Source organism: Asterias amurensis, chromosome 13 (genome assembly GCF_032118995.1).
Source record: "Asterias amurensis chromosome 13, ASM3211899v1".
Classification (NCBI taxonomy): domain Eukaryota; kingdom Metazoa; phylum Echinodermata; class Asteroidea; order Forcipulatida; family Asteriidae; genus Asterias; species Asterias amurensis.
This window is the reverse complement of record NC_092660.1, coordinates 8,552,175-8,567,005: the sequence shown is the minus strand read 5'-3', so window position 1 is coordinate 8,567,005 and position 14,831 is coordinate 8,552,175. Positions and strand designations below refer to the sequence as shown.

Below are 14,831 nucleotides of genomic sequence, written 5' to 3'. Positions count from 1 at the left end.
CACTGCGTGCGCGTGTCTTTGGTAACTCAGCAGTGTTACTGCAAGGCATATTAGTAAAACCATGGGCGTCAATCAGGGGGGGGGGGGGGACAGGGGGACATGTCCCCCCCACCTTTTGGAGGGTGGGGGACACAATATCAAATGTCCCCCCCCCCCCCCCACCTTTTTGACCACCTTTATCACGAAGCCCAAGTTTGCAATGTGTAAGACGAAACCCTGTGTCCCTATATGGGCATTAATCCTGTGGGCAAAGGATGACACAATATCCCTTCTCAAAATTGGCCCTAGATTGCATCACAGAGTATCTAAAATGCAAAATTTTCCCGGGCCCTTAATCGGGCCCACACCCCGAGCCCTTAATCTGGCCCGCACCCCGAGCCGTAAAGGCTTCTCACACGCATGCTCCATCGTTGACAGATTTGCACCTCCCCCTTGAAAGAGTGGAAGGGATGTGTACCCCACCCCTACCCCACCCCATCCCATCCAATTTTCGAAGGGTGGGGGACACAGTATCAATGTTCCCCGTGTCGTTTGACCACCTTTATTATGAAAATCGTGTTTTGCACTGAGAAATTGTGGAGCACTGGAACACAAATATTCACACAGCTCATTGTTCTGTTTCGTTTGCCATTTGGCCGCTAAATGGCCTAAAGATTGCACTACAGAGCATCTAAAAATACAAAATTTTCCCGGGCCCTTGAGCGGGCCCGGACCCATGCCGTAAAAGTTTCACACTCACGTGCTCACTATTTGACAGTATTTTCCCCTAAAACTTGGTTCATAGATCCGCACTTGAAGATGTTGTCAACCCAAAAGTTTTACTGCTGCTCACATTTTACAGATGTTCTGTTCCGTTCTGTATGCCTCTTATTGGCCTAAGATTGCACCACAGAGCATCTAGAATGCAAAATTTTCCCGGGCCCTTAAGCGGGCCCGGACCCATGCCGTAAAGATTTCGCACCTGAGCTCACTCTTTAACAGATTTTCCCCCAAAAACATGGTTCATAGATCCGCACTTAAAGATGTTGTCAACCCAAAAGGTTCTACTGCTGCTCACATTTTACAGATGTTCTGTTCCATTCTGAGAGATTTGCCCCATAAAACTTGTGTCTTTGGTCTGGTGATGATAGGGATGAAACGCCGTCTGAGCATTAGAATGCAGAAACAATATTGATATAACGAAGCTATAATTGAGTTGCTTTTTAGGTACAATAACCATGATAGCAAGAATAGGTGCACCATAGCTTAAAAATAGGCATTAAATAATTCCAACATCTGAGAGGGGGAACATCACCCCTCAGATTCACTAGATTGCACCAGAGAGCATCTATGGGCTAAAAAAAAAATCCGGGGCCCTAAAGCGGGCCCCGGACCCCACGCCGTAAATGTTATGTCCCCCCCCACACTTCAATACGGATTGACGCCCCTGAGTAAAACTACTAGCATTCGGCTTCTACAATTAAAAATTGTAGGCCTACGCTTTGTTTGTTTTGAAAGTTGTATCTTTCAATCAAAATGACAAAGATCTACTTGGATTATAAAACAAATAATGAATGTTTTTCATTCGTGCAATGGTGCGAATATGTTCATTCGTTTAAAGCTGGAATGTTCCATTCAACTCGGCTCCGCCTCATTTAATAGAACATTCCATCTTTCAACTCATGAACATATTCGCACCATTGCACTCATAAACATTCATTATGTGTATACTATAAGCTAACAACTATTAGTATAATAATTGTTGACTTATATAAACAAGCTTATATAATAATAAAAAATTGCTCTAAATATAAAAGTTAGAGTAATTAGTATTTAAAAGCCGAAAAATTGGGTCTCCCAGAGATACCACGGAACACTTTATATTATTCAAAAATAAAGGTAAAATCGGTGCAAAAATAGTGCAGCGGCCACACAAAGTTGTAGAGCTGACCCAAATTTTAGCTTTCCCTCCGGTCCAAAAAGGAAGTTTACTACACAAAAATTACCAATTTCCTTCAGCACAATTTGCTCTGTTAGTAAGATTATATGTAGTGGGGGTAAAAACAACGACATTGTCTAAGTGTAAAACTACTTTAAAAAACTGGAAGTATTTCAGCGCTCTGTTTACGTCTTATACAATTTTCTATGACATTATTGCCGTGGGGTTAAAAACAAATGCATTGTTCTCAAAACTAGTTTCGCTGGAAGTACCGCATAAACTCTCATAATTTATGTAATTTTTTTCATCTTAAAAGTCCAAATATGGGAGTGGGTAAATGGGCAATGTCATAGCTGTGGGGCGGGGGTACGCGCCCAACCCCTTAGTTATGCAAGTATGCACCGAGGTTTTAATATTAGTTAAATCATGGAGCATGCGATTAATGCCTGTTTATATCAATTATTCTATTTTGGGGAGACATATATTACCACATTTTGGAAGCGGGGTGTTGTTGATGTTATAACCCATGGCTATTCAACCAGGCAGGGTTAATTATATACCCATTGGCTATTCAATCTGTAACTCCATATCAGGGCAGGAACACACGCACCCAACATTGCAATAAACAAAACGGTATTGTTCCCAGGTCAGGTTTTCAGGCGGAGTTGGGAGCCCTGAGGAAGCTTTCTGAGAGATAAAACTTGACAATCATTTTAGATCAAGAAGATGCGTCTGATTCAACGTGTGGTATGCCGTGGGTAATGCCGTTTGTTTGTCCCTAAGGGTGCACCCGACTTAAAAAGGAGAAAACAGAGAGCCAAGCTCATCAATCAATGTTGTTTACCCTCAAAATATTCTATATTAGACATATTTGAGAGCCCCAGAAAAGGGTTTCAGTGCACAAAAATTCTCCTTTTTGAGAGTGTGACATCATACCCAAGGGGTCTTATATTTGACGTCAGCGATGGCACCAAATACGAGGGGATAGGCCAAATTAATGTTATTTAACAGCGAGGTAAAAACTAAAATCGACAACACCAAAAAAACCAACACAAGTGAGAAATAATGATGTTAATTAAACCATGCATTGAGTTTTAATGACATAAATATATTATTATGGTTACCTGCTGTAGAATCAATAACATTAAAACTAAAAAAAGAAAAGTTATTGTGTTTAATTATTACAAATAAAAAACTTGTGGTGTATTGACTGTAACATAAGCATTATAAACAAAAGCAATAAAAATACCCAAACAGGGCCATTCTGCTTAAACAAATAAGTTAAACATAAATAATTGTTAAGCAATGTTAAACGTTAGGACACCAAATCTATTCTTTCTGTAAAGATATGATACATGATTTGATAACAAAAATTGTGACATTATAGAAGCTTACTCTTGATTTGAAAAAGTGTCCCAAGCAATAATTTTTACTTGAGAAATGCTGTTTTATTCATAAATTGGCCCCATGTCTCAATTTCATAGAGCTGCTAAATATATAAAGTTGCTAAGCACAACCATACTATGCTTATTAAGGTTAGCAGCTAAAATACCATTTTACATGTACAAAAATGTAACCGGTATCCTGCTTAGTTTTGGTTTTACCCATACACCGATGTGTATTATCACTTAGTTGTGCTGAGCAGAAAAATGTTAGGAAATATTTTCTGCTTAAGCAGCTCTATGAAATTTGGCCCTGATATTGACTTCTACCTGATGCCATCATCCACAATACATCTTTGTTCTGTGGTTACGCCAATTTTGGTAGTCCGATTCGACAATGCGCATTTTAGGCGATACACGCACACTGTGAGATGAGCAGCGTCTTCATGCAACATTATTGACTCCCAAAATGACAAAACATATAGTATTGATGGAAGGATTGTGTGCATTTATTTGAACCAAAGGAGTTGCTTGAATGTCTTCTCCCATAAAAATCAATGATGTATCATACCTTTGTTGGAAAAGTTACAAATACTGATATTAGATTGAAATTAAATAACTTAAAAAAATTCACATTTAAAAAGGTGCAAGTGGATCCATTAGCCTTTTTTGAGGTAAAATGGTGGACATTATAATAGGGAAGTTTAGTTGCACGTTAAGTAAGCAACAACGTGAACGTGAGCGTCAGAAAATTGTTTCGTTTCTAGGTGGTGTCACCACTTTGGGCTTATTTCATGCTCAGTATGTCATCTGCACAGATGAACTTACGTGAGATATGGTTACTTCACGTATGCTTAAAGCGTGAAATTCTTACAACATTTTCTGACGTTCACGTTTACGTATTTGCTCGCAGCTACATGTAAACCTCCCTATTATAAGTGCACTGTTTGGTTTGGGTGTATATAGACACATTTACCCAAACCCAATAGTGTCATATGAATGTGTGTTCACTATATCTCAAGAAGGGTGAACTGAGCATCCCAAAATGGATCCAAAGTTAAGATCCAGGGTGAACCAAGGGTAAACCCAATGTGAAACAAGGATAGACCTAAGGTGGAACAAGGATAGACCTAAGGTGGAATAAGGATATACCTAAGGTGGAACAAGGATAGACCTAAGGTGGAATAAGGATAGACCTAAGGTGGAACAAGGATAGACCTAAAGTGGAACAAGGATAGACCTAAGGTGGAATAAGGATATACCTAAGGTGGAACAAGGATAGACCTAAGGTGGAACAAGGATAGACCTAAGGTGGAACAAGGATAGACCTAAGGTGGAACAAGGATAGACCTAAGGTGGAACAAGGATAGACCTAAGGTGGAACAAGGATAGACCTAAGGTGGAACAAGGATAGACCTAAGGTGGAATAAGGATAGACCTAAGGTGGAATAAGGATAGACCCAAGGTGGAATAAGGATAGACCTAAGGTGGAACAAGGATAGACCTAAGGTGGAACAAGGATAGACCTAAGGTGGAACAAGGATAGACCAAGGTGGAAAAAGGATGACCTAAAGTGGAACAAGTATGGGTATAGAGTGGACCTCGAGTAGTAATAGCAATGCGTAAACCAGGGAGAACCCAGTGTGAACCCAGGATGGAACTGGAGAAGGCCCGGGGTAAACAAAGGGAGAACCCTGTGTGAATCTAGAGTGGACATATAGAGGGCCCAGGGTAGTCACAGTTAGAATCCAGTCTGAGCAACCCAGATGGGAGCCTGAGTGGACCTAGGGGGGCCCAGGGTTAAACATAGGGTGAACTTAACGAGGGCCCTGGATGAACCAAGGGCAGGGAGGGACCATGGGTACCAAAGGAGAGGACCAAGATTGGACAAAGGTTTAAACCAAGAAACACCCAAGGTAGACCTAGGGTGGACCTAGGAGGGCCCAGTTTGGACCCAGGGTGGACCAGGGGTAAACCAAGGTAGACCCACGTTGATCCTAGGGTGAACGTGGGGTAAACCCAAAGTAGACCCAGGGTAGATGTAAGGAGGGCATGAACCACGTTTAAACCCAAGGTGGCTCGTCCCAGGATGAACCCAGGGTGGACCAGGGGTAAACCAAGGTAGAACTAGGTTGATCCTACTGTAAACATGGGGGACAACCCATGGTAGGCCCGGGAAAGATGTAAGGAGGGCCCAGGTAGACCTTGGGTCTATCCTTTAATCAAATTAGTTTCTCAACATTTGTCATTGTCCATCTTAGGAAATGAATATGTCAGCCTGAGAACTGTTATGAAATTGAAATTGTAAACCTTAGGAATTAGTAGTTTAAACATAGTGTGGTTAATGTGAGTTGGTGCTGTGCCAATACATGTAGGTAACTTGGCAGTGTTTGTGAAAACAGGGTTCATTTATGTTTGTTATCCCTCTGTAAATTGCATCATCTTTTTCTTTGTACGTGTACATGTACATGTAGGCATGCATTTAATTAAATCTATGTATTATGAGCTCTAAATTGGAATACCCAGTGAGAGAGTTGCAAATGTGATGTCATAATGAAAGTGTACTTAGGTCTTGTCCAAAATGGCAACTTTGGCTAAAGCTGCGGCTAGATCAGCGCGTCTGCTGGTGGTGTTGAAAAATAGGCAGACGCACTGATCTAGCCATAGCTGCAGCCAAAGTTGCCGTTTGGACCTGGCCTTAGCTGTTGAATAAATGTTGTGATTAACTAATGACAAATGAGTGGTAAGTTAGTTAAGTAAAATGTGTGGTAACCAACTAAATAAACTATGTATGTATGACTTCATTTCATGGGGTATTATTTCATTGGTAAAATGCTATTTCAATCAAATATAATTCTTTTTTAATATCAAAGGCAATCTCAGTACAGCCACTATGACTAAAAGCATATGGACAACATTTGTAGTTGTAAAAGACCAGTATCCGCACTTGATGTGACTCTACACATACATGAAATAAGAAATGTTGAAGTTAAAGACACTGGACATGTTTGGTAATCTCACTTGGTGTATCCTAACATAGGCATCAAATAACAACTCTGTGAACATTTTGGCAAAACTGGTCATCAAAGTTGCAAGACATTAAAATAAACAAAAAACACCCTTGTTACACAAATTTGTGTGATTTCAAATGCCTATTAAAATACTTCAGGCCTGAGGTCTTTTAATATTTGAGTGAGAAATTACCTCTTTCTCAAACTCTTTGTTACTTCAGAGGGAGCCGTTTCTCACAATGTTTTATATGATCTTGCTTGTTACCAGTAAGTTTTCAAGCTAACAACTATTCTGAGTAATTACCAATAGTGTCAAGTGTCTTTAGAGCACAAGGAAATGAGATTTTATTTTACTGTTTTGTAAAAAAACAAAGTTTTTTAAGATAAAAACTAATTGTTGTAAATGTTTCTTTAAAAACTAAAGCATTTCATGCAAAAGTATTTCAAGGGAGTTTTCCACTATGACCATCTTTATACTGTGTATAATGTGCAAATATGTGAAGATTAATATTTTCAATTTTACAAATGATGTGCACACCCTTGAAGTTGAAGATGAAATTAGTTTAAGACAGTTTCGAAGTATCAGTATACAACCAATACAGCATACATTGTACATAAAAGAAATTGGCAGCTATATATGGATTTATCGAGAAAGGACATTTTTTTTGCAAGGAACACAAAAATATTTGATTGTGTTGGCAAACAGCTATAATCGTTGTTTATACAACGAACCCACCCGCTCTGTTTTTGTTTGCAGAGATTTCCCAGTTATCTAAGAAAGAGATTAGTTTAAATAATTATTTTGCAAAATATTTACACAACAGATGTGGATAAAAGTTAAAATCTATTTCAAGACACCTAGATTCCAAAGTGGTATCTCCCGAGTATAATCAAACTTTCAAGGCTAACTGGAAGATTCTATGGATTTCAGGGGGTGTCAAGATAGTATAATTTGGGCGGACTTTACACTTGTTGACAAAGAGAGCTCATGGATTTTTTAAGCTCTTTTTTAACGTTGGGGACGTAAATAACAAAAAGGCAAACTGAATCTTCAACCCTCATCATAAACAAACCTTTTTAGATTGCTTAGGCCCAAAAGTTTAGGACTGGTTCTTCACCTGTTTTTTTTTTACAGCAGAAATTGATTACACAATATTTTCGGTTCTATAAACAGCTCTAAGAAAAAGTGTACTGGGTGTATCTTTAAGATGGGGAGAGGGGAAGGGGTGTTTCAGAAGGCAAAATCTGTGCATATTGTTTGGCTGTGGCTGATGGATACATTGGCAGTGTTGAAGTATAGACATATGGTAATATATTGTAATCAAGCCAAAGCCGTACACCACATCACTTGTTTCAAACATACACAGCCTTCATACAGTACATCCAATTCACATGGTCATTATGCAGTCTAGTTTCCTTGCTCGTCATTACAGAATAAGTTTACAGTCACCAGCTATAATATAAGCACCAGCCTCAAGACCTCTTGTCTATGTCCTGCAACCATGTTTTTGTTAAAGTTTGACATTTAAAAAGAGGCAAAAAATAGTTAGCTGCGTGATGTTCCGACCCTAGCAGAGTCTTTCTTGAAGGCTTAAAAAGAATGTACATTTTAAGGTTTTAAGTTCATTTGACTTGATCACTATTGGATGAGTTCATTGTTAGAAAAGGGTTGAGAGTCATCATTACCAAACAAAAAATGGAATATGAATCCAGATATTGAAAAGTTTCTTGAAATTATGGCATTTCCACCTTTTGATAACCCCAGGAGCTTATAAACCCAAAGGAGATTTAGGAACAGTCCCCCAGGGGTTAGTATACAAATATTGACTGCTTCAAGTGCTACACGTATGGTTAAAACTATGACTCCTGAGGTGATCCCCGCAGCGTTTTATTTTCCCGAGGCGAAGCCGAGAGAAAATAGAAGGCTCCGGGGAGTCATAGTTTTAGCCATTGCACGAGAAAAAGTAGTCAATATTTGTTTTATAACACCCCACACATTTCTAAATACTGTACTATTAAGTTACAGTCTACCTGAATGCTACAATCCACGGACGATGCGAATACAGATTGCGAAAACTTTTACTGTGTTGCATGTAGTGTCATGTAATCCAAAATGGTTACAGCATTTTTTGTTTCTTAGCCAAGCAGACTTAAAAAAGTGTGACTTCGGATTATAGTCAGAAATTTCTGATCCCTGCACCTGGTTTAACGCTCAATATGTCAGAAATTAAGACTTTCCCCCAAAAAACCCAAGACTTGACAAGAAATTAGATGAAAGCATCTACATTTTACTAAAGAACAGAAAAATCTTGGGATTGGCAGAGAAGACCAAGTTGCTGATCTCGGGTTGTTGAAAATCACAGAAGAAAATCTCTTATTTCAAAACTCAAAACTGTACATTTGGTTGATCTATGGCAGTATCCGAATTGGCTAGGACTACAACTGCAAAGGGTATTGCTAAGGCAGGGCATCCTATACCTCAACGCATGATGACATATTAAGAATCTATCCGTAGCAATAGCTACTCAGACACAGCCTTTCACTCAAAACCAAAACATGGGTAAAATTTTTCAGAAGCACTTTTACCATAAGAAAAACTAAGTTAAGAACAAAACAAAGTTGCCTTTCAGAAAGGTTACCATCCAGAAAAACATTACCAAGTGCACTGCTTCTGCCTGGTTCCCTGCTTTGTTCTTGCTTAGCATGAAACTTGTTAAGCAATATTGTTTGATTTAAAAAAAAAAAAAAGCACCTCTAAAAAGATTGTTCGAAAACTTCTGTGAAGCAGTCGTGCCTTGAACCACTTTACACTCTCCGGAAAAGCTGAGAACTCTTTATTTGTAAAAATGTTTACAAATTTACAAGTTGCTTTTCAGAAAGGTTACCAGCCATAAAACCATGTGTGGAGCAGTCTTGTCTTGACCCGCTTTATGCTCTCCAGAAAAGCTGAGAGCTGTTTATTTGTTGATTTGTAAAATATTTCACTGACCGAGGATATCCGCTGGTGAAAACTCGCTGTTCTTGATCCAGTTTGCGCATTTTAGTCAATATTCGGCATACTCCGTCCCGTGGAGACCGCGACACATGAGACTGAACTCGGTGACCATATCACGAACTTGACGCTTGTTAACACGATTTCTGTTTTGCAGAAAAAACAAAATCAACAACTATAATTTAAAATTCAAAAACAAAAGTTGGTTATTGATATTTGCATACGTCACATGGGATGCCAGACTCCTGCTGAGGAGTGGGGCATTAGGAAGGGACCATGGTGGGGTGTGATAGAAGGTTAGTCCTTAATTGAGTGAGCCTTAGTTCTTAGTTGGGCGAGGAGTGGGCGTTGGTAATAAGATGGTGAGGAGAGGCCTTAAGTATTGGTTGGGTGACAAGTGGGCCTTGGTTCTTAGCTGGGTGTGAATTCAACACTTGGGAGTGGGCCATAGTTCCTAGTTGGAGGAGGAGAGAGCCTTAAGCTCGGCTCATACTTCCTGCCAATGGGATGTAAATTTGTTGTGAATTTGGCGTCACAACTCTGTTTTCCCAGCGATATTTCCAAGAGAGTTGAACACAGCTCAACTGCTGCGAATTATTCGTTGCGAATATGTGACGTCAACATTCGTATCGCATTCACAGGAAGTATGAACCGGGCTTCAGTAGGATGGGGGGGGGGGGTTCTTTCCACACACTGGTAAGTGTACCCAATTCTCCCTCTCCCTTCCAAACATTTGGCATATTGGTGCCCCATCTATTTGCCCCATGCTGCTCTTCATACTGTTGCCCTATCAAAGGCTAAAAAATAGCCTTGCCCAGCAGCTAAAATATTTGGCAGCCCTTTTCTATTTGCCTCATGCTGCCCTTCATATCGTCAGCGTTTTCACGAAGTAGCACTCACTGCTATACCAGCAAAAAAATTACAATCCAAGAAAACGGCCTCTGAAGCTGAACACTTTTTAGAAACCCGCCTCCCTTCAAAACTTCAAAGCATTTCCATTTAAAAATATCAATGTAGATACTTGATGACTTGAACTTAACAATTAATCTTATTTTAACTCATTTGCCTCTGAAGCTGAACACTTTTTAGAAACCCGCCTCCCTTCAAAACTTCAAAGCATTTCCATTTCAAAATATCAATGTAGATACTTGATGACTTGAACTTAACAATTAATCTTATTTTAAATCATTTGCATAATTAATTATTAAACTAGACACGAGAGAAGACCCGTGCTACTTCGTGAAACCAAAAAAGTGCAAAATATGTCTTTTTGCGTTTTCCACAACACAGCATTTTGTATTACTTTTTGAAACGAGGTCAGCATGAAAACGTTTTTACCAAGCTTTGACTCGAGTGTGTACATGCATTACAACGGTAAACAGGGGTTCGGTAGCTACTTCGTGAAACCAAAATTTCCACGTTTGAGCAAAAAATGAAAACACTAATGAGCTTAATTTAAAAAGTAAAGCTGTCTGCGCTTTGAAACTTCATGGAGTTGTAGGTCTTCATGCATTCTCATCAGAAATGTAAAAAAAATAAAAATGTAAAAAAATCCTTAAGCACGTAGAGTGCTACTTCGTGAAAACGCTGACGATATTATTGCCCTCTGATAGGCAAAAATAACCTTGCCCTAAAAACAATGAATAGTCTATTATTGGGCTGTCATTCTTCAAGAAAAACTGTCTATTCTCATTTGGATCAAAGCCCAATTTCGTAGTTATTGCTTAAAACTATGTTATACCATAGTATACTCGGCAGAAATTGTACATGAACTTAAGTGTGACAGGTCAGTTTGGCTGGTAACTCTTATCTGGTATAAAGCATAATTTTGTCAAGCTTAGCTTAGCTACTTTGTGTGCTTAAGCAGCTTTATGAAATTGGGCCCTGATCTCAGTCAGACCCAGCTGAGGGAAAAACAAAACATTGCTAAGTAATTCTTTTAATTCATTTCTTCAAGCAGCAACATGCAAACATCCTCAATGCCATACCTGCATAGGTCACAAGAAAATTTCCTTTCTCAATGCTAAAAAAAACACAATACAAAGTGACCATATTGATAAAGGAACCCCCTACCCCCCCCCCCCCCCCCATCAATCCTGAATATCAACACCTATCTGCATACAATGTACCCCACTAACAATGGAACAACCTGCCTTTCAGAGCTTAGCTTATCACAAAAAGAGACCTCCTCAAAAAGCTCACCTCAATTGTGACAAGTTTTCTAGCAAAATTTGGTGGCATAATCCATTTCAGCCCTGTTAGCATCGCTTTTGGAAGGGCAAGGGCATTTTCTCCTTGGTATAAAAGGCACCCTATGAGGAAATTTTAAACTTTTACCATCAAGTATAAGGTCTGCCCTTTTTACTTATTTTTACCAGCTGTCAACAGATGGAGAGTTGAATGAAGTTTAACATAATGTGAATAACAAAAAATCTATAGCAGTAAACTTGCAGGAACAACCATGTATCAACAACTTTTTGGGGAAAAGCGTTATTTCTGAGAGCAGGGTCCAATTTCAAAGAGTTGCTTAAGCACAAAAAGGCAGACTGACATGGCCCATGTACAGTTTATACTGGTATCCTGCTCATATCTGCTTAGAAGACAATTGTTAAGCAATCTTTTCTGCTTAAGCAGCTCCATGAAAGCGTATGAAGATGAGAACAGCAAGGTATACTGTTTGAAAAGTCGAGACCCCGCCATTTTTTCTCAGACTTCTCTGAAAAGAGTTGTATGGTTGTAGTGCAAGTACATGTATTGCTTTATACCTGGGGTGGATTTCACAAAGGGTTAAGACTAGTCTTCTATCGAGTTAGGATGAGTTACTCGTCCTAACTCTAGGACTAGCCTTACTTTAAGTTTTTAATATATAATAGGACTATCCTAACTCCTTGTGAAATCGACCCCTTGCTTTGTTATTCACCACATGATTATACTCTGCACAACAATGTAATCAAATCTGTCCTATACTTGTTTAGATCCTTCACATTCAAGAAAACCTATAAACAGAATGTTGTTGATCTCTCAAGATCCATATTTATTCTGAGTGACCTTTCATCGAATAGATATTCAGACCCTCCAGAAGAAGTAAAAACCACTTGAGAATATAACACATTAATCAACATTACACTGAAGATAAATACAATGTATGTTGCGACACACTATACCCTCCTGACACAATATGAGTTAAAGTCCAACTTAATTTTCCAAGCTATGTATTTTCTGGACACTATTGGTAATTACTCAAAATAATTATTAGCATAAAACCTTTCTTGGTAACGAGTAATGGGGAGAGGTTGATAGTATAAAACATTGTGAAAAACGGCTCCCTCTGAAATAATGTAGTTTTCGAGAAAGAAGTAATTTTGATTTCAAGACCTCAGATTTAGAATTTGAGGTCTCGAAATCAAGCATCTGAAAGAACACAACTTCGTGTGACATGGGTGTTTTTTCTTTCAACTTCGATGACCAATTGAGGTCAAATTTTCACAGGTTTTTTATTTTATGCATATGTTGAGATACACCAACTGTGAAGGCTAGTCTTTGACAAAATAGTGTCCAGTGCAGATCCGACTTAAAGACACTGGACACCTTCGGTAATTGTCAAAGACCAGTCTTCTCACTTGGTGTATCTCAGCATATGCACAAAATAACAAACATTTGAAAAATTTAGCTCAATTGGTCGAAGAAAAAACACCCATGTCACACGAAGTTGTGTGCTTTCAGATGCTTGACTTCAGGACCCCAAAATCTAATTCTGAGGTCTCAAAATCAAAGTCAAATATTTTAGTGGAAAATAACTTCGTTCTTGAAAACTACATTACTTGAGCAGCTCTCCGTTGCTTGTTACCAAGTAAGATTTTATGCTAACAATTATTTTGAGTAATTACCAATATCGTCCTGTGCCTTTAAAGCACAAATTGCCAAAGACCAGTATCTAGTAAATGTTTGTACTTGAGCTGCTCTATGAAATTGGACTTTCGTTTCGACTAGTTTCAACTGTTGTGCTTTAAATTTCGTCAGAAAAAAAAAAGAAATTAATCATACAAAACAATTGTACATGTTTTGTTTGATCTTCTGTATTTGAATGTAAAAATGGAGTTTTTGATAATAGTCTTCATTATCAACTTTATTTGCACTGATAGCAAAAATATGACGGATCCAGGTACCAATTTGTGAGGGGGTGTGGGGAGGGAGGGGCCACTGCTTCAGCATGACATTAAAGTTTCATTAATGTTGACAGGTGGATTGGTGAAGTCGGGGGGGGGGGGGGGGGGTGTATACACACTCTACTGCATACACTGCTGCAAAAGCTCTGGTCTTCTGTGAGGTATTGTATCTTTAGCTTAGTGGTCATTTTGGTAGATGAGATCTATTATTAGTTGTTCAGGTATATTGTAAAGGATTGTGGTCCTTGTGGTGGATGTGATCTATGATACCACAGTGTAAGGCTCTTTGGTACAACTGCACCCCAACCTCCATGACCAAACTGGCTTCATCTGCATACAATGAATCCAGGTATTACTCAACTTACAAAACACAGCTTTCTGTTGTTGTGTATTATGGTACTAACTTTGTGGTTTGTTTACTTCGTCCAAGTTTGTGAAAGCTTATTTATTATTGTTAAAAGCTTGTCCTGGTCTAGCAATAAGAGCAGTTATATAACTGACATACAGATCCTTGTCATTTGATTGGTGGAACTTACTTCACAAGACATTCACTATTACCCCAATCCCCACCAACAATCAAAAAGACCTATTTGTCCATGGGGAATAGCATTTCCCATTCAACAGTTAGGATCATCCTGGTTCCCAATGTCTTTAAGCAGTACAGCGCCGCCGCGCCGCTGCTAAAACAAAGGAGCACCTGTGCAAAAGGTTGTGATCCGATTTGTGCATTGTTGCCGCTACGCGGCGCTATATGGTTTTTGGTTGTCTGTAATTTGTGTGATTTTTCATAATGTTATACTTTTACAATACATCAAATGACAAGGATCTATATGTCAGATATATAAAACAAATATTGAGTGGCTTTAATTCGTGGAATGGAAGGAATGTTATCGCTCGGTAAAATTTGGACTGTTCCATTTCACTCGGCTTCGCCTCGTAAAATTGAACAGTCCAAAATTTACCTTGCGATAATATTCCTCCCATTCCACTCTGAGCCACTCATTATTTGTATACTATGACTGGAGGTATGGGCAGGGCAACCCCTGTAATCATCATTCAGGTAGTCTCGGTCCAAGACGTCATTATCTCATACTCGTAGCGTAAAAGAAGTTGATAACCTTACAGAGGGCGTGCTTTTATTAATAATAATAATAACCGTATTTATAATGCGCCTTTTGCCAAAGGATACAAAGCGCCAGGTATTATTACTGCAAGGAGTGGGGCGAATTTTTGAGATATAAGACCTAATCCTTAAGCACCATTTAATGGTTTACAAGGTGCTATGGCGCAATATGCTGCCAATCCAGCCAGGAACACAGGGGCGAACCCCTTCTCTTTTCGATAAGTGCACTGGGTTCTTTT

The 14,831-nt window shown here is 39.0% G+C and overlaps 1 protein-coding gene across 2 annotated transcripts in view; it reads right to left on the bottom strand.

Annotated features, from left to right (window-relative positions):
• Nucleotides 1-9,311: 9,311 nt before the first annotated feature.
• Nucleotides 9,312-14,831, bottom strand: part of LOC139945921 (importin-13-like) — a 55,836-nt gene continuing 50,316 nt past the window's right edge. Inside the window, exon 27 of one of the 2 annotated variants that reach the window (XM_071943437.1) lies at nt 9,312-9,449. In XM_071943437.1, coding sequence (XP_071799538.1) covers nt 9,356-9,449 — 94 coding nt within the window. In that variant the 3' untranslated portion in view covers nt 9,312-9,355. The remainder of the gene's footprint in view (nt 9,450-14,831) is intronic. The other variant, XM_071943438.1, reaches the window with a different exon arrangement.